Here is a 14946-nt window from a genome sequence, read left to right as displayed (position 1 = left end):
CTTTATCACGCGCTGCGAACCAGCCGTCTCCCTCTTTTCGCCTTCAAGAGCTTAGGAAACGAGTAGCTTACAGCCCTACCGCGAAGCTAGAATGGCCCCGGCAGCAGCTGCAGGAACGCTCCCCCTGGCTAAAGTGTTGATCAGTGATAGCCTGGATCCCTGCTGTAAGCAGATCCTGGAGGCGGCCGGAATCCAAGTCCTAGAGAAATCTAATCTCAGCAAAGAACAGTTGCAGGCCGAGATCAAGGTAAGACCAAAAGAACCTGAGGTTACTTCGCTTCACCCCTCTAAGGCGTCAAATAATCCCCCGGATAAGTTTCCATGCCGGAAGGGGGGGGGGACGGACAGGGGACAAAACGTTAAGCTAGGCAAGATAAGGTGATGAGCTGTGTCCCACTTTCTCCCTCCACTTCCAGCTGTGTTCATGAATTCATATCTGTATTGTAAAGAATGCAGGGACTAAAGTTAGAATATTCGTTTTAACGATTGGGGATAAGGAGAACTTCGCTATTTTAGTCTTCCCATCCCTCTATAGCAGTGTTTTTCAACCTTGGCAACTTGAAGATGTCTGGACTTCAACTCCCAGAATTCCCCAGCCAGCTGGCTGGGGAATTCTGGGAGTTGAAGTCCAGACATCTTCAAGTTGCCAAGGTTGAAAAACACTGCTCTATAGACTCTCGTGATTCAATAGTGGAAACTTGTGTAACAAGCAATGCGAGATAGATCGCATGTTCAAGCTCGAGAGTTCCTAATTCAATCCCTCCCCCCCCCCCCCGTCATACTTTTCTTTAATGGCTCTTTTTAGTTTTCACTTGTTTTAATGTGTTATATTTTGTAAGCCGCCAAGAGTCCGCTGGAGCGGGTGATTACAATAAATAGAATGAAAAAAATAATACAAGTATTGCAGGATAGAAAGCGGGTGCATAAAGTGCAACTGTTCCTCTGGCTTGGTAGTGGAGAAAATAAGAGGTTCCAGAATAGTTTGCTCGAATAAAGGTTGCTGAATTTGTAAATCGAACGTGCTAATGGCCCAAGTCTTAACTTTCCAGTTTTTCTTTAAAAGCTATATTTGCGGATGATGGGAAAATTGAAGAATGAATCTGAAGAATTGGGGTGATTAGATTCAACCTCACTCCATTGATTTGTTTCTTGGAGAACAATTTTTCCTTTAAACTCAGTGGGAGACACAGCTCCAGCGGTAACCCGAGTCCGCAATAATTTGCATAACACCGCCTCATTCCTTGCCTCCAATTATGTTGGAAGATTGTAGAACTAAAAGCTGGTTGTGAACTGGCCCAATTTATCCTTGGCTCTAGTCCTGAGAAATTGGGTTGTTTCCAATGGCTGTTGCCAATCCCAGGAACATTTTGCCAATTACAAAGAGGAAGTTGGTGGGATTCTGTTGAAAAAAATTATGTCCTTGTTTCCACACACCCCTGTTTGGAGGAAAGGAGGGGGAGAGATAAAATTTGCTTGGCTACATATTAAGCTTCTGGAACTGGAAAGGAACTTGCCTGCACCTGTCTAACCACCAAAGAAAGCTAAAAGTAGACAATTGACTTAATGTTCCTCATGCTGTGCCTATTAGACATAAGGGAGTAAAAAGATTTGCATCCCGATGAGTCCTATGCAGGGTGAAACTGATCATGTGCTGCTTTCCAGTGATCAATAATAATAGCCAGAAAAACCTCCCCCCCTTCTAACGAGGAAGTTATGTTAAACTTTGTACAGTACACAATATATTTCTAGACTGAGAGCTTTAAAAAAGGAAGGTGGCCTGTATACAGTATGCGTTTCTACAAATAGATTCTTTAAAAAGGGAATTCTTGGTTGCTGCAGTTTGAACCTGGTCCAGAAAAATCAACTGGGGGACACTCTGTGGGTCCAGGGAGGATCCTGGGGATAAAGTGATGAGTGCAGGGCCTATATTTCATGTGGGTAATATCTTATTTTTTCCTCCTTTGTGATACATCACCATGTGGGAAGTTATCATCCAGCCCTCTCCCAGAAAAATGAAATATCCTAGGAAATATTGAAAAGGCAGAATATTTCTCTGGATGTGAAAAGAAACATGTTTTAAAAGACAGAATAGTTGCCTATAGCTTTCTGCCCATCCTCAGCTAATGGGCCATTAAGATGGCCAGGCTAGCCCACTTTACATAATAAAGACTTCTCCTCACTGCAGCTGTAGGGGGAAGGGATATTACTCAACTGACCACAAGGCAACTGAGAACTCATCACAGCCTAAAGAGTAGCCCCTGCATGGCACCATGGGAGTCTGACAACCAGTCAGAATACATTTCTTACACAGGAACAGGAAACAGAGAGGTGGGACTAAACAGGGTATAAAAAGCCTAGCAAGCCCCTTCCTCGGCCCTTCTCTTCTTCTCCATCAACATTGAAACACGTGATCCCCTTTTCTGTACAGGGCTCAAGCCATGTGGCCCTGTCCAACAATAAACCATCTTTCCTAGCAGCCTCCATGTCTCCAGTGTCTTCTTCCCCACTTGGAGCTGAACCCAAAAGGACATTTCTTTCAACAACCATATACTATATGTTAGGTTTTTTTCATGCAAAGGCAATACACATATATGGAATTTCTACCTCTCCCCCTTTTGCCTTCAATGAAATGGACAAGGGAATAGAGAATTGGTTTTGGAAGAATGTGTCAGACCTGCCCCAGTTGGCCCCCTCAAGAAAGCAAGACTCCTGAATCCATTTTCAAAAGAACTTTTACTGAGAGAAAGGAAAACCCCAGCAGCTACCCCCTTTTCATCACCCACATCGTGCCAGCCCTCCTCCTCACACTCCCCTGCCTCAGTGCTACCGCAGTACTTCCCACCTCACCCTCTCCCCAAGTGGGGGGAATGCCGCTGGCCGCAGAGCAGGCTGGGGAGCACGAGAATCACAGGGAAACAGCCAGAGAGGCAGGCTGGCCACCCAGGTGGAGGGCTGGCACAGTGAGGGGTGATGAGGAGGGGGCGGCTGCCAGGCCTCCTCCAGGGGGGAGCAGACTGTGAATGGCAGTTGCGGCAGTGTCCAGAGGAGGCAGCGGTGGTGACAGAGGGGCGAGCGATGGACAAGATAATGCTGGCCCGCCACCTGTGCGCATGCCGGAATGGGATGAGCTGGGCCTGTGCATGCATGCACCCACCACCTCCAAACAAGCACACATGCCAGGATAGTATGTACTGGGTTGAAGTGACGGGGGCCAGCCTCTTACAATTTCTAGAACCGCAGTGCAGGCCGGAGCCAAGCACATCCAGGGCCGGATCTGGCCCATAGGCCTTGAGTTTGACACCCCTGTTCTCTTACAAGAGGAACAGAGCTAGGGATGGAGGAGGTGGGTTAGGCATTTTAGCCTTTCTCAGGTTCTTTGTTTAAAATTACTTCTTTTCTGCAGAGTGTCTGTAGAGGTGATCTATGAATTGGTGTGTTATCTATAACTGATGCAGCTTTCAGCCCTCCTTATAGTTTCCTGATACCTGTCTGGTCTAGGAACAGGAATAGAGGGCACATTTCTAAGCTTTGATTGTAGTTCTCTGGGCAGCTTTGTGTTCCCTTATCCAATTGCTGATTGGATTTTGATTTCTTCAGGATGTTGATGGGCTCATTGTACGCTCAGCAACCAAAGTGACTGCAGAGATCATCAATGCAGCGGAAAAGTTGCAGATCATTGGAAGAGCCGGAACCGGAGTTGACAATGTAGATGTGGAGGCTGCTACAAGGAAAGGAATCCTAGTCATGAAGTAAGTCAGCAAGAGATTGCCAGAGAGCAAAAGCATTCTCTGCTTTTACATGGAAGGGAATGCAGAGATCACCAGGCACCTAATTCCAAAGCAGGCTTATCTTGTCTGATCTTCAACTCCTGGATTTGTTAATAAAGCAGAGGAGCAAAAGTTTAGGAGCAATGAATCGGCAGGCTTCTTTCTGAAAGACATTTGCTGAAAGGATGAGCACATATGATACTAGGATTCGGTAGCAACAATCCAGTGACGTGCGGTGAGGTTTATGACTGGTGAGGCACTGACACAGTGGTGGGTTTCATATTTTTTTAGACTTGTGGACTTCAACTCCCAGAATTCCACAGCCAAGCATGCTTAGTTCCGATTTAAAGCGACTGCATTTGTTTTTCTCCTTTGCGAAAAAGTTTCCTTCATTCTTTTTCTTCTCCCTCCCGCTCCTTCCTCCCTCTCTCAAACAGACACAAACACAGAAGTTGGATTGGATATATTTTCCAATGGCTTGAAAGCAGCTGCTCTGCCATACCCCCTCTCCCATTCCCCTGCTGCCTTCCTCCACCATTGCAAATGCAGCCTGCTGTCTGGGTGGGAAATGCCTGAAATGCAAGAAAGCCCACCCACCCACTCACCTCCTGCTTTCAGGCTGGGGTGAGAGAAGAGGTAGAGAAGCTGGAGGGGAGCCGATCCAAGCCTTTGATTGCAAGCAGAGCAACATTGCCTTTTCAAACTTGTAATCAGTGAAGCTGGGCTTATATAGTTTTATCCGTGTGTGTGTGTGTGTGTGTGTGTGAAAAGGCAACATGGCTCTGCCTGCAATCAAACTACACTTGGGGAGGGATCTACACTTGAGGATGAAGTTTGAGAACGACGTGCCTCACCTACGTCAGGAAATTTTAGGCTTTTAATCCTTGCTTAGCTCTGCTCGAGTGATCATAAAACGCCTAAAGTCAGACTAGATGAGGCACGATGTTCTCCTGCCTCCTCCTGTAGAGGGCGCTTTTTTAGAGGCCTTTTTAAACAGTTAAGCACTAAGCAGAGTCATCCATGGTGACTGGCAGCAACTAGCTCAGCCTGACCTCAGCTCTTGCCTTTTGCCTTTTACATTTTTTTTCTTTTCATGATGACGGTGGTGAGGCTCTGCCCCTCCTGACTGCACGTCCCTGCAACAATCCCTTTCTCAGCTCTGAGTTTCTGGGTGACCCTTGTTGGAGAAGTGAATGCTTAGCATAACTTTATATCTTCTGAAGACTTTCCTTAACTGCGAAACTGAGCATGCTATTTCCTTGCCTGTGGTAAACTTCTTAAGATCTTTAGCCTCTTTTTTTCTCATAGGAAGAGAATCATCTCCCTTTTACAATCATCCCTGCATAGGCTCAGGAAAAGAGAAATTGAATAAACACTGTCTTCCTACTCATCCTAGGGACAACTACAGGTAGTCCTCGACGTAACAACAGTTCATTTAGTGACCGTTCAGTTACAATGGCACTGAGAAAGTGACTTATAACCATTTTTCAGTTATGACCTTTGAAGCGTCTCCATGCTCATGTGACCAAAATTCAGATGCTTGGCAACTGGTTCATACTTATATGATCGTTGCTGTGTCCCAAGGTCATGTGACTACTTTTTGAAACTTTCTGACAAGCAAAGTCAATGGGGAAGCCAGATTCACTTAATAACCAAGTTACTAACTTGTTAACTGCAATGATTCACTTAGCATCTGTGGTAAGAAAAGGTGTTAAATAGGGCAAGACTCGCTTTACAAAAGTTTCACTTAACATAAATTTTGTACTGAATTGTCATAACTACCTGTTGCCGATGACTACCTGTATTCAACTCAATCCATGCAGCTCAGCTTGAAGGAAAAAAAACCAAGCAAGTGGAATTAAAAAAAAATATTCCCCATTATTGCCAAAATTACAACTCCTTAAGAATAGTAATTCCTATTAACTCTACAGGAGAAAATCTACTTGTTTTTTGCCTTTGAAAATATTTCAGGTTGCTTTTAAGTTTATATGGTGTCTTTTTGCCTTCATCTATAAGTCACTTATGTGCTGTGTTGATTCTTCATTTATTGCTTATTTTTTCATAGTTCATTTAAATGCACTCTGATCATTGGAAATACCTCTCAGATACACAGATGAATTTTAATTGTTTAATTCAGACATGAACTAACTATGGTAGTAGGATTTCATTTAGTCTTTTTTAGTTGAAGAGAACAGATTAATTGCTGGTGGATACTTTTTGAAGTTTTGAGACACGGCATGAAAGGTCTTTTCTTCCCAAGATTCTTCTTTTCAGCTACAAAGAATTGAAAACACAATTTCAATTATGGGGCACTATCTTTTAGAACTTCCTAAACATCATTTGTGTCTTTTTCATTCAACAGCCTGTGTGTAGTGTCTATTTGGAATGCTACTTTAGTTCTGGGAAAACAATGTCTATGAAATGAGTGCATAGAAGCCTATGTTGATTGCTCTCCCAAGTGACTAGGAACTGTTAACACTATATTTCTTATTTATTGCTTTGTCCCATAGTACTCCCACTGGCAATAGTCTCAGTGCAGCAGAGCTAACATGTGGTATGATCATGAGTCTGGCCAGGTAAGTAATATCATTTCTGGGAAAGAATGGACTTCTGTATCTTGCAAGAAATTAAATATTAAACAAACAAAGAAAAGAGTTAAAATCTCATAAGGAGTTGAGAGGATATTGTACAGTGGTGGGTTTCAAAATTTTTTGGAACCTACTCTGTGGGTGTGGCCTCCTTTGTGGGAGTGGCTTGCCGGCCATGTGTTTTCTTTCTTTCTCTCTCTCTTTCTTTCCTTCCTTTTGTCTCTCTGTCCCTTTTTTCTTTTTTTCTTTCATCTCCCTCTTTTTCTTTCTTTTTTCTTTATTTATTTCTTCCTTTCTTTCTCTTTCTCTCTCTGTGTCAGTCTGTCTGTCTGTCTGTCTCTCTCTCTCTCTCTCTCTCTCTCTCTGTGTAGCAGTGGTGGGTTTCAAAATTTTTTGGAACCTCTTCTGTAGGTGTGGCCTGCTTTCCGGGTCCACTGGTGGAACCTTTTCTAACCGGTTTGGTAGATTTGATGAACCGGTTCTACCGAATAGGTGCGAACTGGTAGGAACCCACCTCTGGTATTGTACTAGTTCTAGTTATTTCGTTAGACTAACTGACTGACTTATGTTTGTATTTTGTATTCCTAAATATGGGATATCAATTTAAGTAAAGTAAGTCTTAATATGAAGGTGCATGGTATGCATATAATTGGTAGTAACCAAACAGCTTGAAATCAAAATTCAGCAATTCAGAACTCATCAAATAAAAACAGAATAATAAGGAATAACAGTGCCACCCTGATTAAAAAAGCCTGGGGATTTTTAAAAGTTATTATTAGAGACTGTTTGCAACAAATTGTTATTTCAGGCAAATTCCACAAGCTGCAGCCTCAATGAAAGAGGGAAAGTGGGACCGTAAAAAGGTAAGCTGATTCTGTGGGAATGTCAGATAGGACATTCATATATTTATAGAAAGATTAGAAATTGTTTCAAACCAATGTGTCTTTCTGCTGCAGTTTATGGGGATGGAACTTCAAGGGAAGACCCTAGGCATTCTAGGCCTTGGCAGGATTGGCCGAGAGGTAGCCATTCGGATGCAGTCCTTTGGCATGAAGGTAAGAGTGATCTCCCCCTCAGCTGCCTTGGACCTCCTCTTCTCAAAAAGGCTGCGGAGAGCCGAGGTGGCGCAGTGGTTAAATGCAGCACTGCAGGCTACTTCAGCTGACTGCAGTTCTGCAGTTTGGCTGTTCAAATCTCACCGGCTCAAGGTTGACTCAGCCTTCCATCCTTCCGAGGTGGGTAAAGTGAGGACCCAGATTGTTGGGGGCAATATGCTGACTCTGTAAACCGCTTAGAGAGGGCTGAAAGCCCTATGAAGCAGTATATAAGTCTAACTGCTATTGCTATTGCTATAGCCAGTGCTCCTATTTCCTAGTGGTGGTGATATATGGAAATCTCAGCCATTCAGAAAACTTTTCTTTCTTCTCTATTTGTGTAGACCATAGGCTATGACCCCATAATCACACCTGAGGAGTCAGCTACCTTTGGTGTTGAACAATTGTCATTGGAACAGATCTGGCCATTGTGTGACTTCATCACAGTGCACACCCCACTCCTGCCTTCCACCACAGGTAAAGTGCTAGGTTTGAGGCCCCTTGTTTTGGGGGGATCCATGTGTAGAACTGAGTTATGCATGCTCACATTTGCTGCTTATTAGGAACAGATTATATAACCACAATTTATGCAAATAAAACTGAGTGAGAAAGGAGGCAACGTAAGGAGTAAGGAAGAAATTTTGACAGAGATATGCAGGATTCATTGCCTAAGCAAAAGGAGCTGAAGCATTTTTAAATAAAATAAGAAAGTGGCTGAAGCAGACACTTCCATAATTCATTGAAATAGGAGGAGGAGGAGGAGGAGGAGGAGGAGGAGGAGGAGGAGGAGGAGGAGGAGGAGGTAGTATTGTACAATCAGACTTGCATGATTCTTTTAATATAACCAATCTCAATAAAAGTAGTTTTAGCCTATCTGGAGTTGATTTCCTGGTCTGTTCTAGCTAGTGAGCTGACAGTAAGGATGGAAAATTGGAATGATTGACCATGAGAAGTTATATGTGGTAAGCAGGCATCTTGAATGAGGAAAAGGAATTCTTTGGGGATAAGGAATGGAGAAGTCAGAATATGGATGTATGTTAGAAAACCCTAATGGTGCAGACAAGGATTACTACATTGTAAACGGTGAAGAATTCTGGATAATGGGGGAGGAGCTGTTATGTGTCTTTGTATTAAAATTCTGCAGCTGTAATTGTGGAAACCATGAGAGAAGCCCATGTTTTACTATGGTAACTTGCTTGAATAATTCTTTCTAAACTGGTTTATTGCTTTGTTCACAGCTTTGAATTTTCCTACAGGAAAAGATAGTATTCAAGCTAAATGGAAAGGCAGTCAGTTCACTTGGCATGTGATATAATTGTGTTGCAAATTTCTAACAAGGGGAAATACAAGAAGAATAATACATTGGGCTTTCACTCAAGTTCTCTGCTTTTGCTGCTGCTTTTTTTCTAGGGCTTCTCAATGACGTTACATTTGGTCAGTGCCGCCATGGGGTCCAGGTGATCAACTGTGCTCGAGGAGGTATTGTGGATGAAGGTGCCCTTTTGCGGGCTCTGCAGTCTGGCCGCTGTGGAGGCGCAGCTTTAGATGTTTTCACAGAGGTGAGGCTTTGTGACATCTTGCTTTGCTTTTAGCAGTTCAGTTCTGCTGGGCAAAGTTTTGATGCAGGTGGAACTACTTGTTCTACAGCCATTTCCTGTGACAGCCAAACTGGCTGAGGAACTCTGGAAGTAAAAGGCCATATTTTTGGTCATGTACTGTGATTGGGGAAAGTGTTCTTTCTTACTTGAGAGACCGCCTCCTGCCAATTACCTCCCTACGACCAATTAGATCCCACAGATTAGGCCTCCTCCGGATGCCATCAACTAGCCAGTGTCGACTGGCGACCCCCTGGGGGAGGGCCTTTTCTGTGGCTGCTCCGGCCCTCTGGAACGATCTCCCCGTGGAGATTCGGACCCTCACCACCCTTCAGGCTTTCCGCAAAGCCGCCAAGACCTGGCTGTTCCGGCAGGTCTGGGGCTGATGAGTTCCCGGTCCCACTTGAATTGCTGCGTCTGTTGAGTAGTTTTAAATTGTCTCTGTTTTCTGTTTTTGTCCTGTGTGTTTTGTATGGCCCTGAGTCCCTCCGGGAATAGGGCGGCATACAAGTTCAATAAATTGAATTGAATTGAATTGTGCACTTTAGGATGAAAAATACATAGTTATCTACTAATGTTCTAGAGCTAAATATGTGAAAATGCTGCTCCTTATTGTTTCACTGCAAAAGTAGTTGGAGTCTTACAGTGTCTGCATTATTAAGGATAATAATTTGTTTCTAAATCAGCTAAGCCTGGGCTTAGCCTTTTATAACTAAACAAATCATTTTTCCTTTTTAGGAGCCACCCAAGAATAAAGCCTTGGTTAACCATCCCAATGTAATCAGCTGTCCCCACCTGGGTGCCAGTACCAGAGAAGCGCAGAGCCGCTGTGGAAGAGATATTGCCATGCAGCTTGTAGACTTGGCCCAGGGCAAGGCACTGGTTGGCACTGTGAGTCCCACATTCAATCCTCAGCTAGTCACGATTTGCATATCATTTTTAAAATTCATGTAACTAATTTTAATTTTAAACTTATCATCATCAAATATTTATTATGGTCAAAGACCAGCACATATTCTAGCACATTTCATTTTTTTTTCAGAAAGAGTTGAATTGTAAGCAAAATCACAGCATCACACAACCCATTTGAGATGTGATAAACATAACTGACTTGAATACAGGCTAAAACACACAGTATTAAATTAAACCTAAAGTTCAGCCAGTGCTTGTACTGACCTATCGAGCTTAAAAGTGCTAACTTTCATTGTGTGACTGCCAGTATTACTTTTTACAAATGATAATAAAAATAGAACTGGTTGACACAGTGGAAAGATATTCAGTTCTAAAATTGAAAGCAGACCTCAGGCTAAATACCCCAAGGGGATAGATTCTCAAAGAAGATAATAAGATATGTTGGTATTCAGCTGCTATGAAACTCATCAAATTTGGTACTTAATGCATTTTGATGTGAAAATATTGTCCCTGTATAACTGGGGAAAGGGTTGTGGGTTGGAAGTCTAGTCCAATAGGCAGTTTTACATTTCTGTTCTTCCCTCTCTCAGGTAAATGGACAGGCTCTTAGCAGTGCATATGCATCCCATACCAAGCCATGGATTGCACTGGCTAGAGCTTTAGGAAGTGTGCTACATGCACTGAGCCACCAATTGAATGGAAGTGTGCAGCTTATTACCGAGGGTGAGATGAGAGAGCCAGGCATAGTACTTGGCCTTCAAATATTGGCTTTTTACCAAAATCTTTTCACTCCTTTGCTTTTGTTCTCTCATCTTCCTACTTAACTAAACCGAAAAGCTTTAGTTTTCAGCCTAGATAATTTCTCTTGTGTGAGATTTCATCTTTTTAAAGAGAGTCAATAGCTTTCACCCTCTCTGGGATGTCTTATGTTTCCTTCTTTGTTTTGACTTCTGCTTTCTTCTCAAAGTTTTAAGAAAACATGTTTCAGAAATTGTTAGATGTTAGATTAGATTAGATTAATCATGTCCTTCTCTAGGATTGCTTATTCTCACTTAAACTAATTGTGGGAATTTCTTCTGCAACAAAAGGATGCATGAGATCCATATGTGTTTGTGTGTGGGGTGTGTGTGTGTGTATGTGTATGTATGTAGATATACACATCTATATAATAGCCAGAAGGCTACCTTTCCAAAATGGGTTAGGGGAAGACAACACTCTCCATCTGAATTAATGATCATTTAATAAAATTAATTCTGTGCATGTCGACTTTGTATTCCAATTTGAGTAATGATTCTTATTTGCAAGTAAGTGCTGGGGTGGATCTATTTTTCCCAGTTTAATCCATGTAAGATGATTCTTAAGCTGTTGAGCTTGACCCCTTCCTACTTGAAATATAAAAATATGCCATAGAAGCTTTTGTTCTGAGCTGCAAAGCTACAGAAAGCTAGGCAACTTATTCTTCCTTCAAAGTCCCAAAGCTTTGAAAGAGCCAAGAGTGCAGTGGCTCTTTCAATTCTATATATTCAATAAGTGAATCACATTCTGCTCTCATACTCCACCAGATGGAGAGTATCAGTGTTTGCAACTGAGAACTGTTCTATCCATCAAGATTCTCCACTCACCTTGATTTTTCAAACTCTATCATCTCTCTCTCTTTTTACCTATCCTATCTATCACCACCATTATCTTTCCTAGCCTCTACTTTATTTACACATGTTCACTTTCAAAAGCATCTTGCTCCATTAGCTTTTGCTCTGTTGTTTTCTATAATATGGTATTCTCAGCAAATACGATGTTTATGGGGGAGGGGGGAGTCTTTAGTTAGCTTCCTTATCAATATTTTGTTTATTTTCCATATCAGAACCAATCTGTCTATTAAATGTATGGATGCTGGGTTGCTCCTGGCTAGGGTGAGAGACAAAGGGCCTTTTCCTTCTCTGAAGGAGTGAAGCTGGTGAGAGGATCATCTATCAGGAAAAGACTTACCGTACCTGTTGTAGTCTCTAACAAGAGACAAATGGAAACTTGCAATTTTGCGTACAGGGATGGCTTCTGTTTGAAACCCTGGACTTTGCTCCTCAGTTACATCTTCTGAGGAGAGATAATATTAAGTGCCTTCTGATGATTCAATCATGCCTGTAATTTTCACTAGGTTCAGCCTTGCAGAAGTCCAGCAACTACTTGATTCCTGCAGTGGCAATGGGGCTTCTTCAAGAAACTACACAGAAGAATGTGAACCTTGTGAATGGACTGCTTCTGGCTCAAGAGGCTGGGTTGAAGGTACATAACTCCCTTTATCCTCTGATCCAAGGGCTAGTTTATTGCAGGCCTTTGAGACAACTGCAGGATCATTAAGGAGATGTGCAAAGTTATTATCCCTTAAGAAATGCTGCTATTTCTTTCTGAATATTTCCATAATTATAAAACAGGTTGAAATTCAAGGTATGCATCTTTCCCAGGACAGTTATGGCTGTATATAATAACCCTACACTTCTGTTTTCGTGATAGACAAGAACTCACCTTTCTGCAGCTATGCATATCTGGAACAAAATTCTTCTTTCAGGGAAAGCAGTGTACTAATTTCCCTCTTTCTGATTCCTAGATCACCACTACTCATACTGACGGAGCACTGGGCAATAATGGACAATTGAAACTAACTGCACCCAATAGCCCTCATGTGCTTGTTGGCTCTGTGCAAGGCACCATTCCATGCTTGCTAGAACTCAACGGAGCAAAGTTCAAGCAGCTGGTTCCCCTCAATGGTCCTCTACTGTTCTACAAATCCAAGACCTCCAGTGTCAGTGTGTTACCAACAATTATTGGTAAGACAAAGCATTTCTCATCCCCTTCACTGATTTTTAGTAAGAATTTTGTTTAGAATCAAGTTCCCTCCAATTTGTGCTCCAAAGACTAAAACCATAGACAAGGATGAGTCATGAATATAACTACCTTTGGTGTATCTATGAATAACATTGGATTTTAGAAGAACATTTATGGTAAGTGCTCCAAGGCATGATAAAGAACAGGTGAAAAATTTAATAGTTCTATAAAGATGCTTTAAACCATGATCTAATGAATAATATGATCTGTATTGGTATATAATTGCTATAACCATCTGCTTATGGGATTTGGGGTGGAGGGAAATATGGGTTGTCCTTACTTAATGGCTATTCATTCATTGACTATTTGAAGTTAGAGCAGCACTGAACAAACTGTAGTTATAACTGGTTCTCAAAATTATGGTTACTGCAGTCCTGTAGTTATGTGATCAAATTTCAGGCACCAAGAAGCCCAGCCACATTTACTTTCGCAGTGTGTGCTTCAACTCCCCCCCCCCATATCTGCCCTTTTAGTCATCCTGCACTTCACTGCCATCACCTATTTTTGCCATCCTTCACCACCTCCAGCTGTGTTTTGCCATCCTCCTGCATCTTCCCCCTCATGCTGTTGATGATGTGTGGTAAGCTGTGGAAGCTATTGGCTCTAACAACTGCAGCTGGGTCTCTACCAGAACTGCTGTTGTTAAGTGGTATGATCACGTTTCATGTAATGACTGCTTTGTAACAGAAATTCTTGCCCTGATTAGAATTGCTAAGCAAGGATTACCTGTAGGGAAAGCACTTCTGTGATATATGGAAATAAATGACATGGTTAATGAAGAGAAAATTGAAAAATTATTCTGGAAGTTCCAGACATGAGTTTATTACAAATTACAATTTGTAATGAACTCACAATATGTGCTATATGACAGGCAGTCATTATGAAGTAGTTTTTTTTTTTAAAAAAAAAACCCCAATCCTTTTATAAGGATGTGTATAAGGGAGAGAGATAAACAGTGTGACAACAGTGTGGAGAGTGACATAACTTTTGATCTTTTTCCTTTATTAAGGGGGTGTAGGAAATGTTTCAAAATTAAAATATAGATCTATTTTGTGCATTTTATTTTTTAACAAATTTCACCACAATTTGGCACCAAAAATTAGCAGTGTAGTCATATAAGATTACTGGTCTGCAAATGCATAGTCAGATTTCTGGAATGAGCATTGTTCTGATTTCAGATCTGCTAAGGAAGACCAAAATAGAGATGCTGTGCTACCATCATTCCAGTACCGATGATAGTGGACAGGAGTGGAATGTCCTGAGTCTATCTTCTGCTCTACAAAACCTGCAGGAACTGAAGCCACATCTGACAGAAGTGTTCCAGGTGGTACTTTAAATTCTGGTGAAGAACCTGACAGGGCCCACCAGTTTCTGTAATGTGAATCTTATATATCTAATTAAAAATAATGCAAAAATGATATTATGCATCATCGCTTTGTGTATAATACAGTTGTTGTCCTTGAGAGCTCTCAGATAAAAACGTATTTCGGTGTGAGAACTGAAATGGTTTTTTTGACTACTTACTGATATAAATCATTCAAGATGGCTCTTAGTTCTGAAGAAAACAGAAGATGTAGCTTTATTATTCAGAAATCATACATTTCTTACTTTTGTTTGCAAATAACATTTATTTTAGTATTATTTCTACAGTGCTTTTTCAGATATTAGTTTGAAGGACAGAACTTTACAAAGGACACAGCACATTTCACACTTGGGAAAATTGTACCTCAATTCTTCAGAGGATCTGTGTCTTAGGTGATCCAGTTACCACCTTCAATATCTGAAACAATTTTTTCAGGAAACCAACATCCTCTGCAGACTTGGAGCTCTTATATGGAACTTCCATTTTCTTTTCTTTGTTTTTAACTCACTCCCTCTCTTTTTCACTAATTTATTTATTAGTACATAAAAATGCTCACTCCTCTGAATCTTTTTACAGCCAAGGACCTAAATATTTTTAGAAATGGAAAAATGCATTGGTATATTGAGTGCTGTCAAACAATGTTTTCTATAATGTAACCATTGTCTATCTAATTCCGATGTAGGAGATGGCCAGGCTGAGCCTGATGGTAGGGTCAGATGCATCAATCAGTTTGCAGTCTCTATGCCC

The 14946-nt window shown here is 41.7% G+C and overlaps 1 protein-coding gene across 1 annotated transcript; it reads left to right on the top strand.

Moving 5' to 3' along the window:
- Positions 1 to 25: 25 nt before the first annotated feature.
- On the top strand, positions 26 to 14254 carry PHGDH (phosphoglycerate dehydrogenase). Its single transcript, XM_032226670.1, has 12 exons — positions 26 to 247; positions 3598 to 3749; positions 6278 to 6343; positions 7164 to 7218; positions 7312 to 7410; positions 7794 to 7926; positions 8860 to 9008; positions 9783 to 9935; positions 10547 to 10679; positions 12109 to 12236; positions 12559 to 12778; positions 14015 to 14254. The coding sequence occupies exons 1-12, from the start codon at positions 92 to 94 to the stop codon at positions 14170 to 14172; spliced, it is 1602 nt and encodes a 533-aa protein (XP_032082561.1). The 5' UTR covers positions 26 to 91; the 3' UTR covers positions 14173 to 14254.
- The last annotated feature ends 692 nt before the right edge of the window (positions 14255 to 14946 follow it).

Source organism: Thamnophis elegans, chromosome 11 (assembly GCF_009769535.1).
Source record: "Thamnophis elegans isolate rThaEle1 chromosome 11, rThaEle1.pri, whole genome shotgun sequence".
Classification (NCBI taxonomy): domain Eukaryota; kingdom Metazoa; phylum Chordata; class Lepidosauria; order Squamata; family Colubridae; genus Thamnophis; species Thamnophis elegans.
This window is presented reverse-complemented; position numbering and strand designations above follow the sequence as displayed.

Coding starts and splice junctions, on each gene's coding strand:
- PHGDH (XM_032226670.1), top strand. CDS start 92: ATGGCCCCGGCAGCAGCTGCAGGAACGCTCCCCCTGGCTAAAGTGTTG. Junction 7,411..7,793: donor TGCAGTCCTTTGGCATGAAG/GTAAGAGTGATC, acceptor CTATTTGTGTAG/ACCATAGGCTATGACCCCAT. Junction 12,779..14,014: donor TGTGTTACCAACAATTATTG/GTAAGACAAAGC, acceptor TTCTGATTTCAG/ATCTGCTAAGGAAGACCAAA.